The sequence below is a fragment of the Trifolium pratense genome, linkage group LG3 (genome assembly GCF_020283565.1).
Source record: "Trifolium pratense cultivar HEN17-A07 linkage group LG3, ARS_RC_1.1, whole genome shotgun sequence".
Classification (NCBI taxonomy): domain Eukaryota; kingdom Viridiplantae; phylum Streptophyta; class Magnoliopsida; order Fabales; family Fabaceae; genus Trifolium; species Trifolium pratense.
In genome coordinates, this window is record NC_060061.1 from 2744154 (window position 1) to 2760653 (window position 16500).

Genomic DNA, 16500 nt, shown 5'->3' on the forward strand with positions numbered 1-16500 from the left:
TTGAATTGGAATGATAAACTTTATTTGATTTTGTTTAATTGGTAAAATTGGTAGGGCAGGTTTATTTAATAGCTCTCTTCAACAACTGAGGAGTGCTGGGGTTTCGATCTAGGCATCCAGCTTTCTGTAACATGTAAGAATTGCTAGTCGTTTTTTGCAAGGCAGAAAAGCAAAAAACTTGTGAGCTTTCTCAACAGAATATTATGTAATGGCATGAATATGATAGTAATAATACAAGAAAAAATGTGATCACTGTGCCTTTTAAGTAATAAATTATCCCAAGAAATTGGGAGTGGTAAATGATTCATTTCCTTTCATTCTTGGAGTAGAATCGCAAAACAAGGTAGAAGAAGAACCTGTAAAGAATACCCCAAGCTAGCAGGATTAAGATGTCATACCATAGGCTTTCCATTGTAATATCCATTGTGGACAAGACGTCTTCTCCTAATAAGCAGTTAAGGGGCAGACTGGAATTGTGGTGTTTGCTAGGCTTCACGTCCCCTAAAGGTCCCGGGGATAAATCTGCTTTGTTTCCTGTATAGCAGCCCCGATCATTCTTGAATTCATTAATCAGCAGTCCCTCAAATGGGTATTTGATTGCAGAAATATAATGGAGCCACTTCCAGTAAAAGGGTATCTGAGTTCGTTTGAGGAAGAAACCACAGGTTAAAAAGAAGAGTGCTGTTGTGGCAATGACTACTGCATAGCCTGTGATGTAACTAGGAACAAGTGCGCTAACAAGCATCACATATGCATTGGTAGTAATGAGGGAGGAAAATAGTATCATCCAGAAATTGAAGAGATCGCTTTTCAAGTGGAGCATTAATTTGGTTATGACAGCAAACGTTAGGCCTTGAACAGCAAAAAATGGGAGGTAAACAATGAGGGAAGATATTACATATGAAGAAGCACGGTAAGCATTGTGGGATGTTTCCCTGATGAAGATGAACCTTTCATTGATAAAAGATGGGACTGCATCATTAGAAGAAAAGAAAACAAGGCACACCGCGAAGATGTAGAAATTGAGGAGCCTATTGATGTCTTTGAAAGTAGTATCACCCAGGTTATTGAAAATGGTGGATAAGACAAGTGCCATAACAGTCAGCACAATCTCACGAGAGGCAAAGAGTTCTGGAGTACGAATTACATTGAGTACAGTTCGCCATGAGAGCACTGCAACCTCACGCAACCATGGGTTTGCATACTTAGGTCCAAGGTCCTGCTCATCGAGCACTTCCTCAATCTCAAACTCTTCATACGAAGGTGCATATGAAGTTTCAGAGTAATCCATAGACTGGCTAACCGCAGAATGAGATTTTTGGAGATAATAATGATCCTGATAAGATGCAGAATGTTGGTTGGAAATAAAACTTCTTGGTCCTGACAAGGGTGTTTTCCCAGGTGTCCATGCTGGAGTTCTTGCCGGAGTCCATGATGGATGGCGACGTGGGGTTCCTACTACACCATTGTAAAGCCAGACGGAGAAATCTTTGGCTGAGAAATCTTGGTAGAACTGAGAAGCTAAACGTGGATAAACACCACTGGTTACAATGTTCCTTGTTGTTTTAACACTTCTCCTTTCAAGGGAGTTATCAAAATTTTCATCATCATCTTCCTCATCATCAAGACCAAACTGTGCAGAATCAGGCTGTGGTGTACCAGCAGTAAACCCTTGGCTGCGCAGGCTAATCATGTGTTTAGATGCTGGGGTGTTCCTTCTATAAGGTGTACCTGGAGGTTTTGGAACTGGGGTCATGGCTGCTGGGTCAGGTTTATGACCATCATGTTGGTATTGAACAAGAGGGTCAAGTCCAACCGTTGCTTGATCATATTCAGTTATAACATCTAGGAGATACTCAATACTGTTTTCTCCATCAGGTACAGGCCTTCCAAATCCGGAAAGGTGAGTGTGAAGTGCATCTGGCCTTCCCATGTATATCAATCTTCCCCTATAAATACCGAAGCAAATGTGGTCAAGATAAATATATCTTTCATTTTTAAGTAAATTGAATGAGCCTACAATGTGCATATCATAAATTGATACATAGTTACTCTATGTTGATGTTGTATTTTGTAATCATTAACTAATTATATCCTTATGTGCAACTACAAGTAAATCCTTGGACTCAACGCATAGACTTTTTTAGTATCAAGCTGTGATCCAGTCAACTTATAATCTTAACAACGAGCTAGAAGTCCCAGAGTGATATTTTTTCTATGTTTCTAGCATATAGTTTTTAACTTTTTATCATGTCATAAATGTATTCAATATATACATATATACTTTTTGGGTTCAGTTATCAGTTTCAGATGGTTTATATGATGAAGCTTTATATATATATATATATATATATATATATATATATATATATATATATATATATATATATATATATATATATATATATATATATATATATATATATATATATATATATATATATATATAGAAAGTCAGATAGTGTTATATCAAGCCTTATTAGCTTTAACAATACAGGCTCTGGAAGTTTTACCTTGCGAGGACAGTGATCTTGTCGAGGAGCATTTGAATTCTAAATGAAGGCTGATGTATGGTCATGAGGACAATGCTACCACCCTGAGCTATGTCTTTAATCTTTTCCACTACACTGTATGCACTTGTAGAATCAAGTCCTGAGGTAGGTTCGTCCAGAAAAAGAAGTGATGGCTTATGAATGATCTCTATGCCGATAGATACCCTTCTTCGTTCACCTCCCGACACTCCTCTCCTTCCCTCGTCACCAATATAGGTATGTGTAGCACTCTGAAAAGTCATGAAGTCATTAACCTGTCATTCAGTGTGTACGTAGAAAAGTGAGAGAATCACAAAGTCTTATAATTATACCTGTAAGCCCAGTTTATCAAGGAGCTCATGAACCCTCTTCTTTTTTTCGTCCCTGGAAATAGAAGGAGGAAGCCTAACTTCTGCAGCAAACATAAATGTTTCAAAAACTGTCAACATAGGGAAGAGCTGGTCATCTTGCATCACATATGATGACACCATTTTCATGTAGCTCGTAGTTACCTGCATAATTAGAGCATGCTTACATGAACATTCTTAAATTTAAGAGAAAAAATGATAAGTTAATATGAAAAAAACAAAAAAAAAAATCTATAACAAAATTAAATGCAGCAAAATAACATGAAACGGGACTGGTTTATGTTTACCGGCTTTCCATCAATTCTAACTGATCCTTGTAGACTCCCTTTAGCAATTCTCCCTGCCAAGGCATCAAGAAAGGTAGATTTTCCAGCACCACTAGGCCCCATGATTGCCATGATTTCACCTTTTACTGCCTGGCCAGATATATCATGAAGAAGATATGCTTCTTTGTTGATCCAAACACCGTCCTTTTTCAGCTTCTTTATGATACTATATGAGAGGTTAGTGAATTCTAGGCCGTAACCAGGAATGGACTTCTGGGGCCTGAGTTGGTTCCCATTTGTTGTGGTTCCTGGTTTGTGAGAGTCCATTAGACTCTCTAGGCTTTTATTTGTGCCATCCCTCTCTAGCCTCGCCATTAATTGTAGTGGCAATCACTTTTGGCAAGCACTTGTTTGATTGCTGATGTTAAGGGACTTTAAAAAGTGGTAAAGATTTAGTTGTGAAAGGTATAAAAAGAGAGGAAGAGGGTTGAATAAGGACAAAAAAGGTGATGGTTAAAATGAAGACATTTCAATATACATGAACTCTTTGTCTTGGAGAAGAGTTGAAAGAGAAAGAAACCACCAAGCGGCAACTTTGGGTTTGTCGTTAAATTGCTTTGATTTTGCCGAAGAATGACGTAGTAGTTTTGTTTCACTTAGCACCAAAGACAAATTTTAGCTTCTCTTGATTGTTGTTTCTACTGTAATTGAACTTCAACTGTAACATTATATATATAGAGCTGGCATGGAAGTATATAGCTAGCAATCATATTTGTCAGCTTGTGCATGTATTTAACACCAAAATCCAAATAAGTTACTTAGAATTTCAAGGTTGCCTCTAAATTTAGTTCGACATGACTACGTGTCACATTTGAATGAAATACTCCCGATAGTGGAAGGTACTATTATCTCCGTTTCATATTCCTTAATTTTCATTTTGTCACTATTACTATCTCCGTATAAATCGATTGGAAGGGAAAAAAGAACTCACCTATATGTGGTCTGTGGAGAACATATAAGCTAGAACCGAAGATGTTCCCATTTTTTATATAAAAAAAAATATGTGTCTATTTTTTTATAATTCCTACACAAAAAATTAATGTCCTTGAAAATTTGAATGAAATATTTAATGTGCAGACCATTGTTTCTCAAACTAATAAGCTAATGGCCGACACGAATAGAGCTTTTGTAGTTTTCCCTCATACGCAGAGCGGATTCTCTAATGTAAACATTGTCTGGCAGAAACCTATTAGAGGGTGGGTCAAATGTAATTCCGATGGAGCAGTGAACTCGATGTTTGTGTGGTAAAGCGGCTTGCGGCGGAGTTATCCGTGATGACTCAGGTGCTTGGATATGGTTGTGGCCCGAAATTTAGGGTCATGTACTATGCTTATGGTTGAATTGTGGGGTATTCTTCTCACTACTCTCCAACTAGTGTGGGATGAAAGTTATCGTTTTGTTTCTCTGGAGTCAGATTCAACGGTGGTTGTGTCTTTGATAAATAAGGGATGTCCTCCATCTCATTCATGTGCTGTCATTGTCACCCTCATCAATCACCTTATGATGAAGGATTGACAAGTTCAAGTTTCACATATTTATAGGCGGACAAAGCAAGTTGTTGATTGAATTGGGGATTATGCTCTCTCAATACCTATGGGTTCCCTCATATTAAACCATCGACCTCCGGGATGTGTGGACCTTCTTTGGCAGGATGTTGCCAATATTTTCTTTAATTGTCGTGTTCAGTTGTAATTTGGCATAACAGCCTCCCCCTTAACGGAAAAAAATAAATTATAATGAGCATTCATTAATATTTTTTTTACTGTTATGTTTTGTAGGACACATTCATGATAAATTTCTACTATTAGAATGAGAAATATCATCCAAGAAGTTCAATATTATTCATATATGAATAAATTATCATTGATGTGCAATTATAACAATCATATACGAGACAACAATCTTGTACTAGCAAATAATTTTGTAATGGGATCAATTTTGTGGGGGAGAATATCAATGAGGAAATTAAAGTAGTAGTAATTTTAAAAGGCCGGCAGGTGCTGGGTAGTTGGTACTCCCTCCGGTCCTTTTATAAGAAACAATTTGGAAAAAAAAATTGGTTATTTTTATAAGAAACTTTGACCAATTTTCAAATGTTTTAAATATTTAATTTCACTTATACCCTTATTGATTATGAGAGAGAATATTAAAAATAAGTAAGTTAGTTGAATTAAGAATAATTAAATAAGAGTATTAAATGAAAATAACTATGTAAAATGTGTTTCCTTGATCTGTGTAATTCTTTCAAAATGTTACTCGTAAAAATAACCAGAGGAAATATTACACATTTGTTTGGAGGCTGGCTGGCTGGCTGGATGGCTAGGATTAATATTAATTCTCTTTGTGTTTCAAAAAAAAATATTAATTCTCTTTGTTTTGTCAACCAAACCCACAAATTGTGACGATGCATTCATTATAAATACACAATGTTATTCACTTCAGTCTCTCACAACAGAACAGCAACTATATATTTAAGTGCTAATAGCAAAGCAACAGGTGGTATTGGGACGGTTCAAACTGATCATAGCTTTCAATCAGTAAGTCTTGACTCTGTGATCTGATTGAGCCGCGCCAATATCGCCTGCCTCTTATACTTCTGCTACTTAATATGCAGTCACTTTAAATCAACAACTTTATCATTCATTTCATTCATTCATTATATTTGATCAGTGACTAAATGAACAAGAGCCATCATGAGCTTTAATTTCACAATTTTGCATTAGCATTGCAGAAAGATGATTCCAGTATACAACAATGTTAAAAAGTAGATTTAAAATCTTCATGTAGGAGCATACGAATGCAAGAACCGTATGGCAAAAAATAAAACGACAATTGCAAGCATTGATACTCAATCGTATTGTTAGTTGTTACATAGCATCAGTCACTCTACCTTATATATTGCCTTTTCTATATTTTTCATTCAACAATAGGGGTGGCAAAGTGGGCCGGCCAGTCAATTTTATTTTATTATTTACAGTTTGATTTACTACATATAATTTATAAAATTATTAATCGTTACTAAGGAGGCTGATTAAAGATATTTTTTAACAACGCATAATAGAACTTCAATAAGTCATGCCCGTAAAAATTGGTGTGCCAAACGGGTCAGTCCACTGGGCCCGACTCATTTTGTCACTCCTATTCAACATGCTCAATTCAAACTAAATCACAAAAATGAATAATGGTTGGTGTCCATCTTTGTGTTTTTTTTTTGTCTGATAACTTAATGGCTAAAATTCTATCTTTTAAGATGAATAAGTGAAATGTACAGAGTTTGAACTTCAATTCCTATACATAAAATGCAATGTCCATGACGGTGAGCAATATTGAAAATTGATACAAAGAAGAAGAAAAAAATCTTGCATGTGGAGTCCATGACGGTGACTAATATGATCAATAGGAAGAGAGGAGTTTATGGAGTAGGATGGTGTATTCTCCAAAGAGGAGTTTATGGGGTAGTATATCACGGCTGTTACAAAGAGATGGACTTAGGGTCTACTGTGGTGTTTTATGAGTTATATAATTAGTTCTTTATTTTTAGCCGATGCTATTGTGAATAAGAGGAGTGCTAGCAACACACTTCAATAACAAACACACTCTAACACACTCTCTTCTATTGGTTAAAATTTATATGGGTCCCATAAAAGTTATATGGGTCCACATTTTTTTATGGGACCCATGTGAATTTCAACCAATAAAAGAGAGTGTGTTGGAGTGTGTTTGTTAAAGAGTGTGTTGCTAGCATTATTCTTGTGAATAATATTCTCATACTAGTACATTACCTATGTAATCTTTTGTCTAAAAGTTTGTGCATATCCATTGAGCTCTTAAAAGTATTACTTTTCTACTAAGTGATCTTGATTCCATAGATAAACATAACAAAAATTTCAAACAAGATTCCAAAATACAAATTTCACACATTAGGAAATGCAAAGAGACTTCATTGAATAGTCATCTCATTCAAATCAACAAAATTTATACTATTTAGCCTAAAAATGTGCAATCATTATGTGAGGGTTCATGAAATCTATGGTGAGAACTGAGAAGTGTGCAGAGGACGCTGTAGAGACGAATGGAGAAATTTAAAACCGGCAGAATAGCAAAATGAATTAGTTGAAGTAATCAATTACAGGACAGCTACTTATATGTGGGGAGCTGCGCAAAACTAGCTAGAGCCAAACCAACAGTAAGTTAGTTAACAACTGGCTTAACTATGGTAAAGCTATTACAAAACAATAGAAATAATTGTTCACTAATATAACACTGTACAGTTCTATACAATCACTACGTCGATATAAAGAATTAAGGAAGAAAGCTATCAAACTCAACACACTGAACCAGAACACCAAATAAATAAATAAAAAGAAAACGAAAACTAAAATCAAATGAATGAAATGAATATGAACCAACAGCAAAAAAGATTTACGATGTACATCTTACTACCAAATGTGACGCCACTTTTTCTGCATGGAATGCCTTCAGCAAAGACACAAACTTCAAAAGGTTATCTTTAGAGAACCACCGAAGCTTCAATTTCAGAGAGCCCAGCGCCGTGTTTCCATGATTGACAGTTACAAGGTTCAATCGGCTAGAGGGATAAAATTCTGTCAGTGAACATTTCAGACCTAAAGTAACACAGCAGTTGTCACCAACCCCAATCACCTGCAAAGACCAAAGAGTAATGCTAAACAATAAGCCAAGCAATAAATGTTTAATCTAAATGGGGGAAATGAAGAGGAAGAAGAAAGAACAGTCCATGTTCCATATACCATTGGCCCATAGAGATAGGATTTTTAGAAAATCGTATACTTTGTGAAAATTTCTTCATAAATACTAATTTTTCCCTTCTACGAGAATGTCATAAGTCAATATGTATTTTATCAACGAGGAGGATTGGGAATTTGGGATGACCATGATAAGATGCATGCTTGGGAAGAAGAAAGAAAGTTGAGTCGTAGAGTTAGTTAGAGGATTGGGAAGAAATACACGTTTACGAGGAGTAGTGAGTGGGAATACAGAGCATTTCATTCTGTAAGTTCTGTTTGGTTGGAGGAAAACAGAAAGTAAGGGAGGAGAGAGAAAAAAATTATTATAAACTTTAGTTAGTTGGTTCATTTTTAAGAAGAAATGGAGGAAAATTTCTCCAAGAGCCAACTTTAATTTCCCTCCAAAACTGTGGAAATTTGAAGGAAAAAGAAGATATGTTCAAAAATTAGAATAAAAAATCCTTTAATTAAATGTGACATTAAATATTACAATAGTGTAAAAGTATTTTTTTTTTTTGATCCATTAAAATCTCTCACCTCTTCTAACCAAGCGCAGCATGTATTTAATACACTTTTTTCTTGTATTGGGTTCTTATCATCTCATGAGCTGAAAACCCATTTGTTTTTATTCTTTATAATGTCAGGTATTTTCTGCCCCAAAAATACTTACCATCTCAGTAATGTCAGCAATGGAGCAACATGAATCGATTCTGTAATATGGAGACACAGAGGCATCTGATGAAAATGAATACAGTTGCTGGACATCTTCAATGCATAAAAGCACATAACCTCCTATCACAAACAGTGATCTTGAGAGCCATGATTCTTCTGTAAGTGTAAGACAAATGACAACTTTATCTTTGCAAACTAATACCTAATAGAAGAATATAAATATCCTTGCAAATTTCAATTAAAGACATATTTTAAAGACTTCCATATCAAGTACATTAAGAATGCCAGATACGTTCATAAACCTTCCCTGGGTTATCCACTAAACAAGTTATCCATTGTTTCAACCATCTAAGAAAACAATCTCTTGAAATAAAATAGCATTCACACCTTATGACTAAAATAAACAAAAAATGACTAGTGTTACTTTTAGTAGAACAGAATATAAAGGAAAAATATGCAACATTAAATGACTAGAGAGAAGCATACCATTGCCATGGTTACAACAGAGGAGCACCATTGCATACTGATATATGCTGACATTTGAACCACCACATATTTGGTTGCCAAACAACTCAACCTGGACCTGCTCCAAACTGCCATTTAAATTTCCAAAACCCCGGTCTATTATAGAAGGAAAATTTGAAAATAGCAAGGAAGTGAACATAACTATAAAGGAATCACTAATATCAATGCCAAATATCTAACACATACTTATCTCATAAAGACAAACTTTTCAAAAATAAAATTTAGACATGCAATGCTACCCAAATTAATAATTTATAAGGCAATGGAGACCACCTTCTTATTGAGCATCTAGCATTTCCTCTACATGAATCAAACACGAGTAAGGTACATAGTAACTCTCTTGACATTTCAATGCTTCTTGTTACAAAAAGGTACGTATCCCCATCTTCAAAATTTACCCTGATGAGCCAAAAGAATCATAGTTAAAAGTTACTACTACTTGGTTAATGTAAATATATAAGTCCACCAACCTTAACAACTGAAGTCCCATTCCAACAAGCACCTCCCGAACTTCTTCCATCTTATGGCAACTGAATACACTCAATACTGCGCCTGGATAGCATATTTAAGAGGGGTTTTAAAAGCTATAAAAGCAACTGAGTGTCAATAAAGCTTTCTAATCTATTTTGTTGAACTAATACAGGGTGGTTAAAAAGTGGTGTTCACTTTTCCAGCTGAAAAACAGATACAATATTGGCAATTTGTGATGTATTATAATCCTTGTCCAAAGATAGAGGAAGTGAAGATCAGGCATTTTAAGAGCCCATCGGGTTTAGATATTTGTACAATTTTATTTTAAAAATTTAATACTGAAAAGATTTTAAAATGTGTTTGGGAATGATAAGTTAAAAATTAGCTTAGGTGAATCATTTAATAGATAGAGTAACCAAAATAAAAAGTAAGTTCCTTGTGCCAACAATGAAAGGCTACGGCCGAACCTGATCCATCAGAAGCAACATTGATTAGCAGCACATAGAGCTTCTTATGGCTGCTCCGCAGTACTGCAACTTCCCTACATGGGAAAATAAAGAAATTATACACACCATACAGGAACGTACAAAAAATTTAAGTGCATAAAAAGTGCTGAATAATGTGGATAGGGATACTTTTAGTAATAATCATTTCAAGTGTTTGTTTCAGAAGTATCATATCATCTCTATTGCTGATACCGGTAATGGTTCTGAGCCAAACTTTTGGGTGGAGGATTTTTTTTTCTAAGATGATGAGAAACAGGACAACAAAAAAAGTAAGAATCTTGTAAAGTGGAAATCAATTATACTCTTTTTGTTGTCACGACACTCTTCAATAATATAAAATACATAATTTATGAAATGTGTTCCGGAAGATTTCACAATATGTTGTATCTATATGATCTTGTTTAGTGATAAAAGTTAACATAACTAATACAAATATTTAACAACAATTTCTAGATAGAAATAGAATTTGTATTATTTGTACATTTCATTTAAGATAAAAAATGACTCCGTATTTGCTTGTTGATTACATTCTAAACTGTAAGTAGCTTCACATGATTGTATTTAATAAGACATGATACTTATTTTCAATTATCATTCACTATTCTCAAAAAAGAATTATACAAGTATCAATTTTTTGGGTACGCCAAAAAGTTAAGTTTGAGAGATTTAATATGGTTTTTAAGTCATCTTGGGTACTAGCTGTTTACCATTCTTGCTATAAAAACTAAGTAGCTAATGTTTTTCTTAGAAAAAAAATTGTTTGAAATTTTTTATACTTTTGGCCACTTGCCTCTTCCACCTTATGCACAATCATTGGGGTAGATAAGAGAAAGAAGGCTCTAGCTAAATAGTTGAGGGAAGGATGGGCACCAGATACATCCAGATATTTTTGCAACTCCTTTGCAGACACTGCTGAATGTAATCAACAGTTAACTCTAGGAAAGACTGGTCAATTATAAGAGAAACAGTAATCATGAGTTAACATCATATGTGATTATGTGCAAGGTTAAACACCGAATGAGTAGGCAACTTATTATTCTCAGATTTCAGTGAAATAGCCATCTGAGCTTACCCAAATTTCTTTTTGAAGATGAGAAGCTCAACAGGGGAAAAAGACGCCATAAAGTTAAAATATAAAAATCATGATTATGAAATTAAATAACTTGTATCCCTAAAAAATATTGCCCACGTGAATAACAAAAGATGTCCAATCAACAGAACTGCATAAAGTGGGAATATGTCAAACTCGTGAACTGAATCAAATGAAATCTACCTTTCTTTATAGTTTGTCTCCATTTGAAGGATGCAATTACAACGTATGCAATGACTACACACTTCATTGGCTTCAGAATCAGCAATATTTGTATTGAAATATGTCACGATAAAATCATTATTCTCTTGGGTGGAGCAATTTCGCCAACAAAATTCAGTGAAATCCTCAACACCTGATTCTTGCCTTAAATTTGCAGAAATCTGCCCTTGGTTTATCTGCTCTTGTTCATGAGCACACTCATTGGTGTCTATATTCTCTTCTACGATTGAAATAACTCTCTTCTTGGCTTTTTTTCTGATTTTCTTTTTCCCGAACAAATCAGTTTGTTGGCTAGCAGATGGTGCACTTTCACCGTCACCAGCACCAGCAGCAAAATCAATTGAACGCTGCTTAAAAGTTTGGTCACTGGATGAACCAAATGAGTGAATTCCATTTTGTCCTGCATGAATATTTCCTTGTCTTGGGCTGCAAATCTTTTCCTCATGTTGGTTTGGAGATATAAGTCCATCAACACTCACATTTTTGCATGAGGGACTATCAACTACGGGAACTGATGGTTCAAACTCACTGCAATCAACTTCACTGCAGCTTGTGTTACTATTAGAAGATGCCACTGAAAAGGAATCAGCTGATAGCTGCAAAATCTCCTCCACCAAGTTATGGCGGCGATGAAGAAGGTCTTCTTGAAAGTGAGGAGGAGATGTAGGACACATAGATGATGACTGAGACCCATTTATATCATTAATGGTGGTCAATGGAGAGATGTTGACATTTTCAGTCATTCGATGTGCTTCTTGAGTGGCAATCGTGTCAGAATGATAATTTTTAGATTGTGAAAGGGAACTATTAATTCCCTGAAGTGAAAAAGATTTGAAACGATCCAAATCCACTCCCCCTGAGTCAGAAAGAGAGGCCCCACTAGCATTACCTAGAGATCCTCTGTAGTCAAAGTATTGCTGTCTATGAAACCAAGCAGACATATCCGCAAAAGAACTATCAGATTCTAAAATATTCATGCTACTTTCATCTCCTGAAGCTAGAACAGAGTCTGATGCGCATCTTGAGAATTCACCATGTTGATCCTGATTTGTGTTGTTTCTGAAGAAATTTTCTTTCTGATGATGTGACGTACCTCTTCCGTTTTTCCAAGTTTCTACCGATTTGTCAGAAGAAATACCCATCCAGTCTCTAAATTCCCGCAACCAAAGAATAGAACGCTCTTTCTTCATATGTTCAACTTTATTTATCAAATCTGCTATTTCAGTTTCATCATCAAATAAATCAGGACCCTCGTTATTTTGAATTTCATTCACGCATGACTGAGACTCCTGATCAGAACATATACTAGTGATCTCTTCTTCACTCTCAATGCTGGCAACACGACAGACCTTTCTCTGCTTGAGAAAACAAGAACAATACGATGCTTATCTCTATGTAGATCCAAATAGGAAACTATTAGATTTTTCAACAATGTGATAGGTAAATATCTGGATGAAATTGGCCTCTTAAGTTCAATTTTCAGAACTGAGATAATTTAAAACAAAACCGAGGTGCAAAATAAATAATTTATCACTTTTCATTTTTAAATCTACATGTTCAATTTCAATATTACATACCCTTCTATTATTGCCACCTTCCACTATAGCCTCATCCTTGGCAGGTACATAAATCCCAAAACTGGCAGGTTGCTTATGCATACTGGCAATAATTATTTGTCGCTTCCAAAAATCTGTAGCGTTAATTTCCTTGTCATCTAACTTCAGCTGATCAACATAAAGGAGAACTGGTGTAAGTTTAAAAGGGAGAAGAAAAAAAAGACACCAAAAAAGGTGAAGATCGTACCGTCACAAACAAATAGATAGACATAGATCGAGAAATAGTTTTAGAGAGAGAGAGAGAGAGAGTATGACAGTGTAAGCATAATATATAAACCTACCTTTTCTGGGTAGGCAAAGAAACTGAATACTTGTGCCCTATACCATCGAGCACAACATAAAGGATTTCCTTCTAACCACAAGCTTGTAAGATATAGAAGTCCCACAAGGAACTCTAGCTCTGAAAAATTGGAAATAATATTGTAGGAAACATCAAGTCCTTCGAGTGACTTCAAATTCTCAATTCCTCGCAAAGTAGTTAGAGCATTGTTCCTCAAAACAAGTTTAACAATGTGACAAGAAACCTGCACGATCCAACAAAACAGGTATGTGGGTCCAAATGGCTAACTGAAAGATATACAATAAACAAGTGTATTAAGAAGGTTCCTACAAATAATCTGCTTTCCTCACATTTTAAGTACTCTAAGTAACTATCTAGCACAAATAGATGACTCTTCAATTGGATTGCCTATCCAGTTCTAAGAACAATAAATTTGAATTCACAAACAAAAATCCTTCAACTAACGATTCCAAAATGCCAATCCATATTCCATGAATCACAGAAATCGGGATGGCAAGCAGATTAACTTAACAGGACCTGGCTGTTCTTTATGTGGCTGGTGAAATAAATGAAAAATGAATTGAATCACATTGCAAAGAGAGCAGAAAAAAGAGCTTGTGCAAAATAAATATATATGGACGTTCAATTATGGGAAGTTGGGAGCATGATGATTTCTGTGGATCTACCCAGGTGAGTGTGTGGCATGTCTGCATCTACTCCTTACATGGTGGTACTGGTACATTATTTGATCAACATGAAAAGACACGCAACCATTGGCAGACATTTTATTTTTCCCAAAATAATTTGCAATTAGAACTCATGCTAAACATATATTTACAATTACTGAGCCAATTCAGAAAGAATCCAATTTGAGCTTTGCAATGATCATACTGTGAGCATTCAGACTAACCATAAATTACTCTGAATATAATAATTTCATCAAAAATATCTACTAAAAATATTGTCACATGACATGACAGAGGTGAGCCCGGGCTGTGATAGGTTCCACTTAAATAATTACTAAACTGCCTATCATGCTGCTTTTTAAAACATAGCATGCAATGAAATATTTAAAGCATAGAGAGGTACCTACCTGGGTGAAGGGAGCAAATGTTCTGAGGTGATTGAAACCGAGGTCCAAATGCTTCAATTTGGTACAGTGATTCAGATTATCAACTTTTGCAAACTTGTTCCTGCTAAGATCAAGCGTTTCGACAGAAGGGAGAAGGTGCAAAGACTCATCCATGAGAACCAAGCCATTGCATGCACAAGATACAAAGGATAAGCGGTTCCATTGGGGAGAATCCTTTATCTCCGTTATCCTGCTAGCAAATACATGCCGCAGAGCATCCTAAAAAAAAAAATAGTACAAATAATAATCAGCAGAAGAAGAAGAAGAAAATAAACAAAATAATAATGATGATGATGATGATGAGAGGTCGCAATTGAAACTGACGGTAGAATTGTGACAAATAATCTTCTCGAGAGTATGCCTTAGCTCTAGCAAGCCTTTGGCAGCGGAAGTTGAGAGGTCGCAACCCCTGAGTTCAAGAACCTTCAACCTACCAAAAGGTAAGAAAGACAAGGGAGTGGGATCCCTAAAGGGAGGTGGCAAAACAGAAACCACCTTGAGAGAGGTGAGGAGGCGAAGGATCCTCCGGAGTTGCTCGAGGGCGCGGTGATCGCCGAGGTCGGAAACATAGGCTCGGAGGTAATCAACGGGGGCTCCGAGGAGGAGACTCTCTAACTCATGAAGCGACTCGAGCCTGGATTGGACGTAGTGAAGGCCGGAGGGATTTAGCTTCAAGACCAAGGCTCCTTCTATGAGAGGACCCGCCTCTTGTTCGACGAACTTAACGAGCTTCTCAAGGTACCGATCTCCTGTTACAATGGCCGCCATATTGAATTGAATCACGGCTCAATTAGGGTTTTGAGTCCATGATTATGATGATATAGAATATGGAAATTCAGATACAGAAACAGAAAGTTTGTTTGGAATTGGGCGAAAGAGAAACGCCCATCAGTACGGATGAAGAACCGTTTCAGACGATGATGATGATGATGTGTGACGTTTTTATATTTTTATTTATTTATTATTATTTTGGCTTAAATGCAGTTTTGCCCCCATGTTTTGATTAAATCGAAATTTTACGCCCCCTGATTTAAAACGCGGACTTTTACCCCCTATTTTATAATTTTTTAGATTTTGCCCCCCCTAAAATTCTGCTTTCGAGTCACAACTTTAAAGCTTCGCACACAACTCAATTTTGATCACTAATTCACCAAAAGGATACCGAAATGACCGTAATCGAATTATATTTCCACATAATCAAACCCCACTGAATTTGGAGTTACAAAGAGAGATTAATTACTGTTTTAGTGAAGGTATGTCCCTCAAAATTCTGCAAAAAATCTGCTTTTGAGTCACAACTTCAAAGCTTCGCATACAACTCAATTTGGATCCATAATTCACCAAACGGCTACCGAAATGACCGTAATCGAGTTAGCTTTCCACAGAATCAAACCCCACTAAATTTGGAGTTACAGAGAGAGATTAATTACCGTTTTAGTGAAGGTCTGTCCAATTACTAATTCTGCAGAAATCTACTTGTGATCTTCAAATTCAACATCGTCTACCGAACACATCGTAACTCCAAATTCGACGAAATTGAAATGCCAACAAGGGTAATTTCGTTAGATTTCCATACATGTAAATATTATTAAAAAATGAGCTACAGGGTGAGAGGAATGACGAAAATACCAGTAGTAGTTTCATACGATAATTAATTTGAACAGACCTTCACTAAAACGGTAATTAATCTCTCTCTGTAACTCCAAATTTAGTGGAGTTTGATTCTGTGGAAAACTAACTCGATTGTGGTCGTTTCGGTACCAGTTTGGTGAATTATTGATCCAAATTGAGTTCTGTGCGAAGCTTTTAACTTGAGGCTCAGAAGCAGATTTTGTGCAAAATTTTGGTCGGGGGGCAAAATCCAACAAATTATAAAATAGGGGGGGTAAAATTCCGCATTTTTCAAAATAGGGGGGGTAAAACTGCATTTAAGCCTATTATTTTTATATTTGTTAATTAATTGTAATGATTGGAGTGGTGGTTAGCGAAAGGAAA

General features: G+C 35.8%; 2 protein-coding genes across 3 annotated transcripts; both read right to left on the reverse strand.

The window, feature by feature from the left end:
* Positions 1–101: 101 nt before the first annotated feature.
* On the reverse strand, positions 102–3718 carry LOC123914109 (ABC transporter G family member STR). Its single transcript, XM_045965115.1, has 4 exons — positions 3187–3718; positions 2864–3043; positions 2514–2782; positions 102–1949 (listed from the first exon to the last, which is right to left on the reverse strand). The coding sequence occupies exons 1-4, from the start codon at positions 3538–3540 to the stop codon at positions 305–307; spliced, it is 2448 nt and encodes an 815-aa protein (XP_045821071.1). The 5' UTR covers positions 3541–3718; the 3' UTR covers positions 102–304.
* A 3719-nt stretch (positions 3719–7437) lies between these two features.
* LOC123913313 lies at positions 7438–15440 on the reverse strand. 2 transcript variants are annotated; one of them, XM_045964018.1, is made up of 11 exons: positions 14830–15440; positions 14467–14724; positions 13375–13617; positions 13055–13201; positions 11439–12832; positions 10127–10200; positions 9659–9740; positions 9462–9587; positions 9150–9256; positions 8662–8819; positions 7438–7887 (listed from the first exon to the last, which is right to left on the reverse strand). In XM_045964018.1, the coding sequence occupies exons 1-11, from the start codon at positions 15271–15273 to the stop codon at positions 7648–7650; spliced, it is 3273 nt and encodes a 1090-aa protein (XP_045819974.1). In that variant the 5' UTR covers positions 15274–15440; the 3' UTR covers positions 7438–7647. The 2 variants fall into 2 exon arrangements, with proteins under 2 accessions (XP_045819974.1, XP_045819975.1); XM_045964019.1 differs by lacking the exon at positions 7438–7887 and having other exon boundaries at positions 8663–8819; positions 9150–9246; positions 14830–15433.
* Positions 15441–16500: the final 1060 nt, after the last annotated feature.

Bases quoted from the DNA above. Each gene is read 5' to 3' on its own strand.
- LOC123914109 (XM_045965115.1), bottom strand. From the start codon at position 3,540: ATGGCGAGGCTAGAGAGGGATGGCACAAATAAAAGCCTAGAGAGTCTA. The intron at 3,044-3,186 runs GTAAACATAAAC...CTAATTATGCAG, and splicing joins TTAGAATTGATGGAAAGCCG to GTAACTACGAGCTACATGAA. The intron at 2,783-2,863 runs GTATAATTATAA...ATGACTTTTCAG, and splicing joins TTGATAAACTGGGCTTACAG to AGTGCTACACATACCTATAT.
- LOC123913313 (XM_045964018.1), bottom strand. From the start codon at position 15,273: ATGGCGGCCATTGTAACAGGAGATCGGTACCTTGAGAAGCTCGTTAAG. The intron at 12,833-13,054 runs GTATGTAATATT...TTTCTCAAGCAG, and splicing joins AAGGTGGCAATAATAGAAGG to AGAAAGGTCTGTCGTGTTGC. The intron at 8,820-9,149 runs GTATGCTTCTCT...TTACACTTACAG, and splicing joins CTGTTGTAACCATGGCAATG to AAGAATCATGGCTCTCAAGA.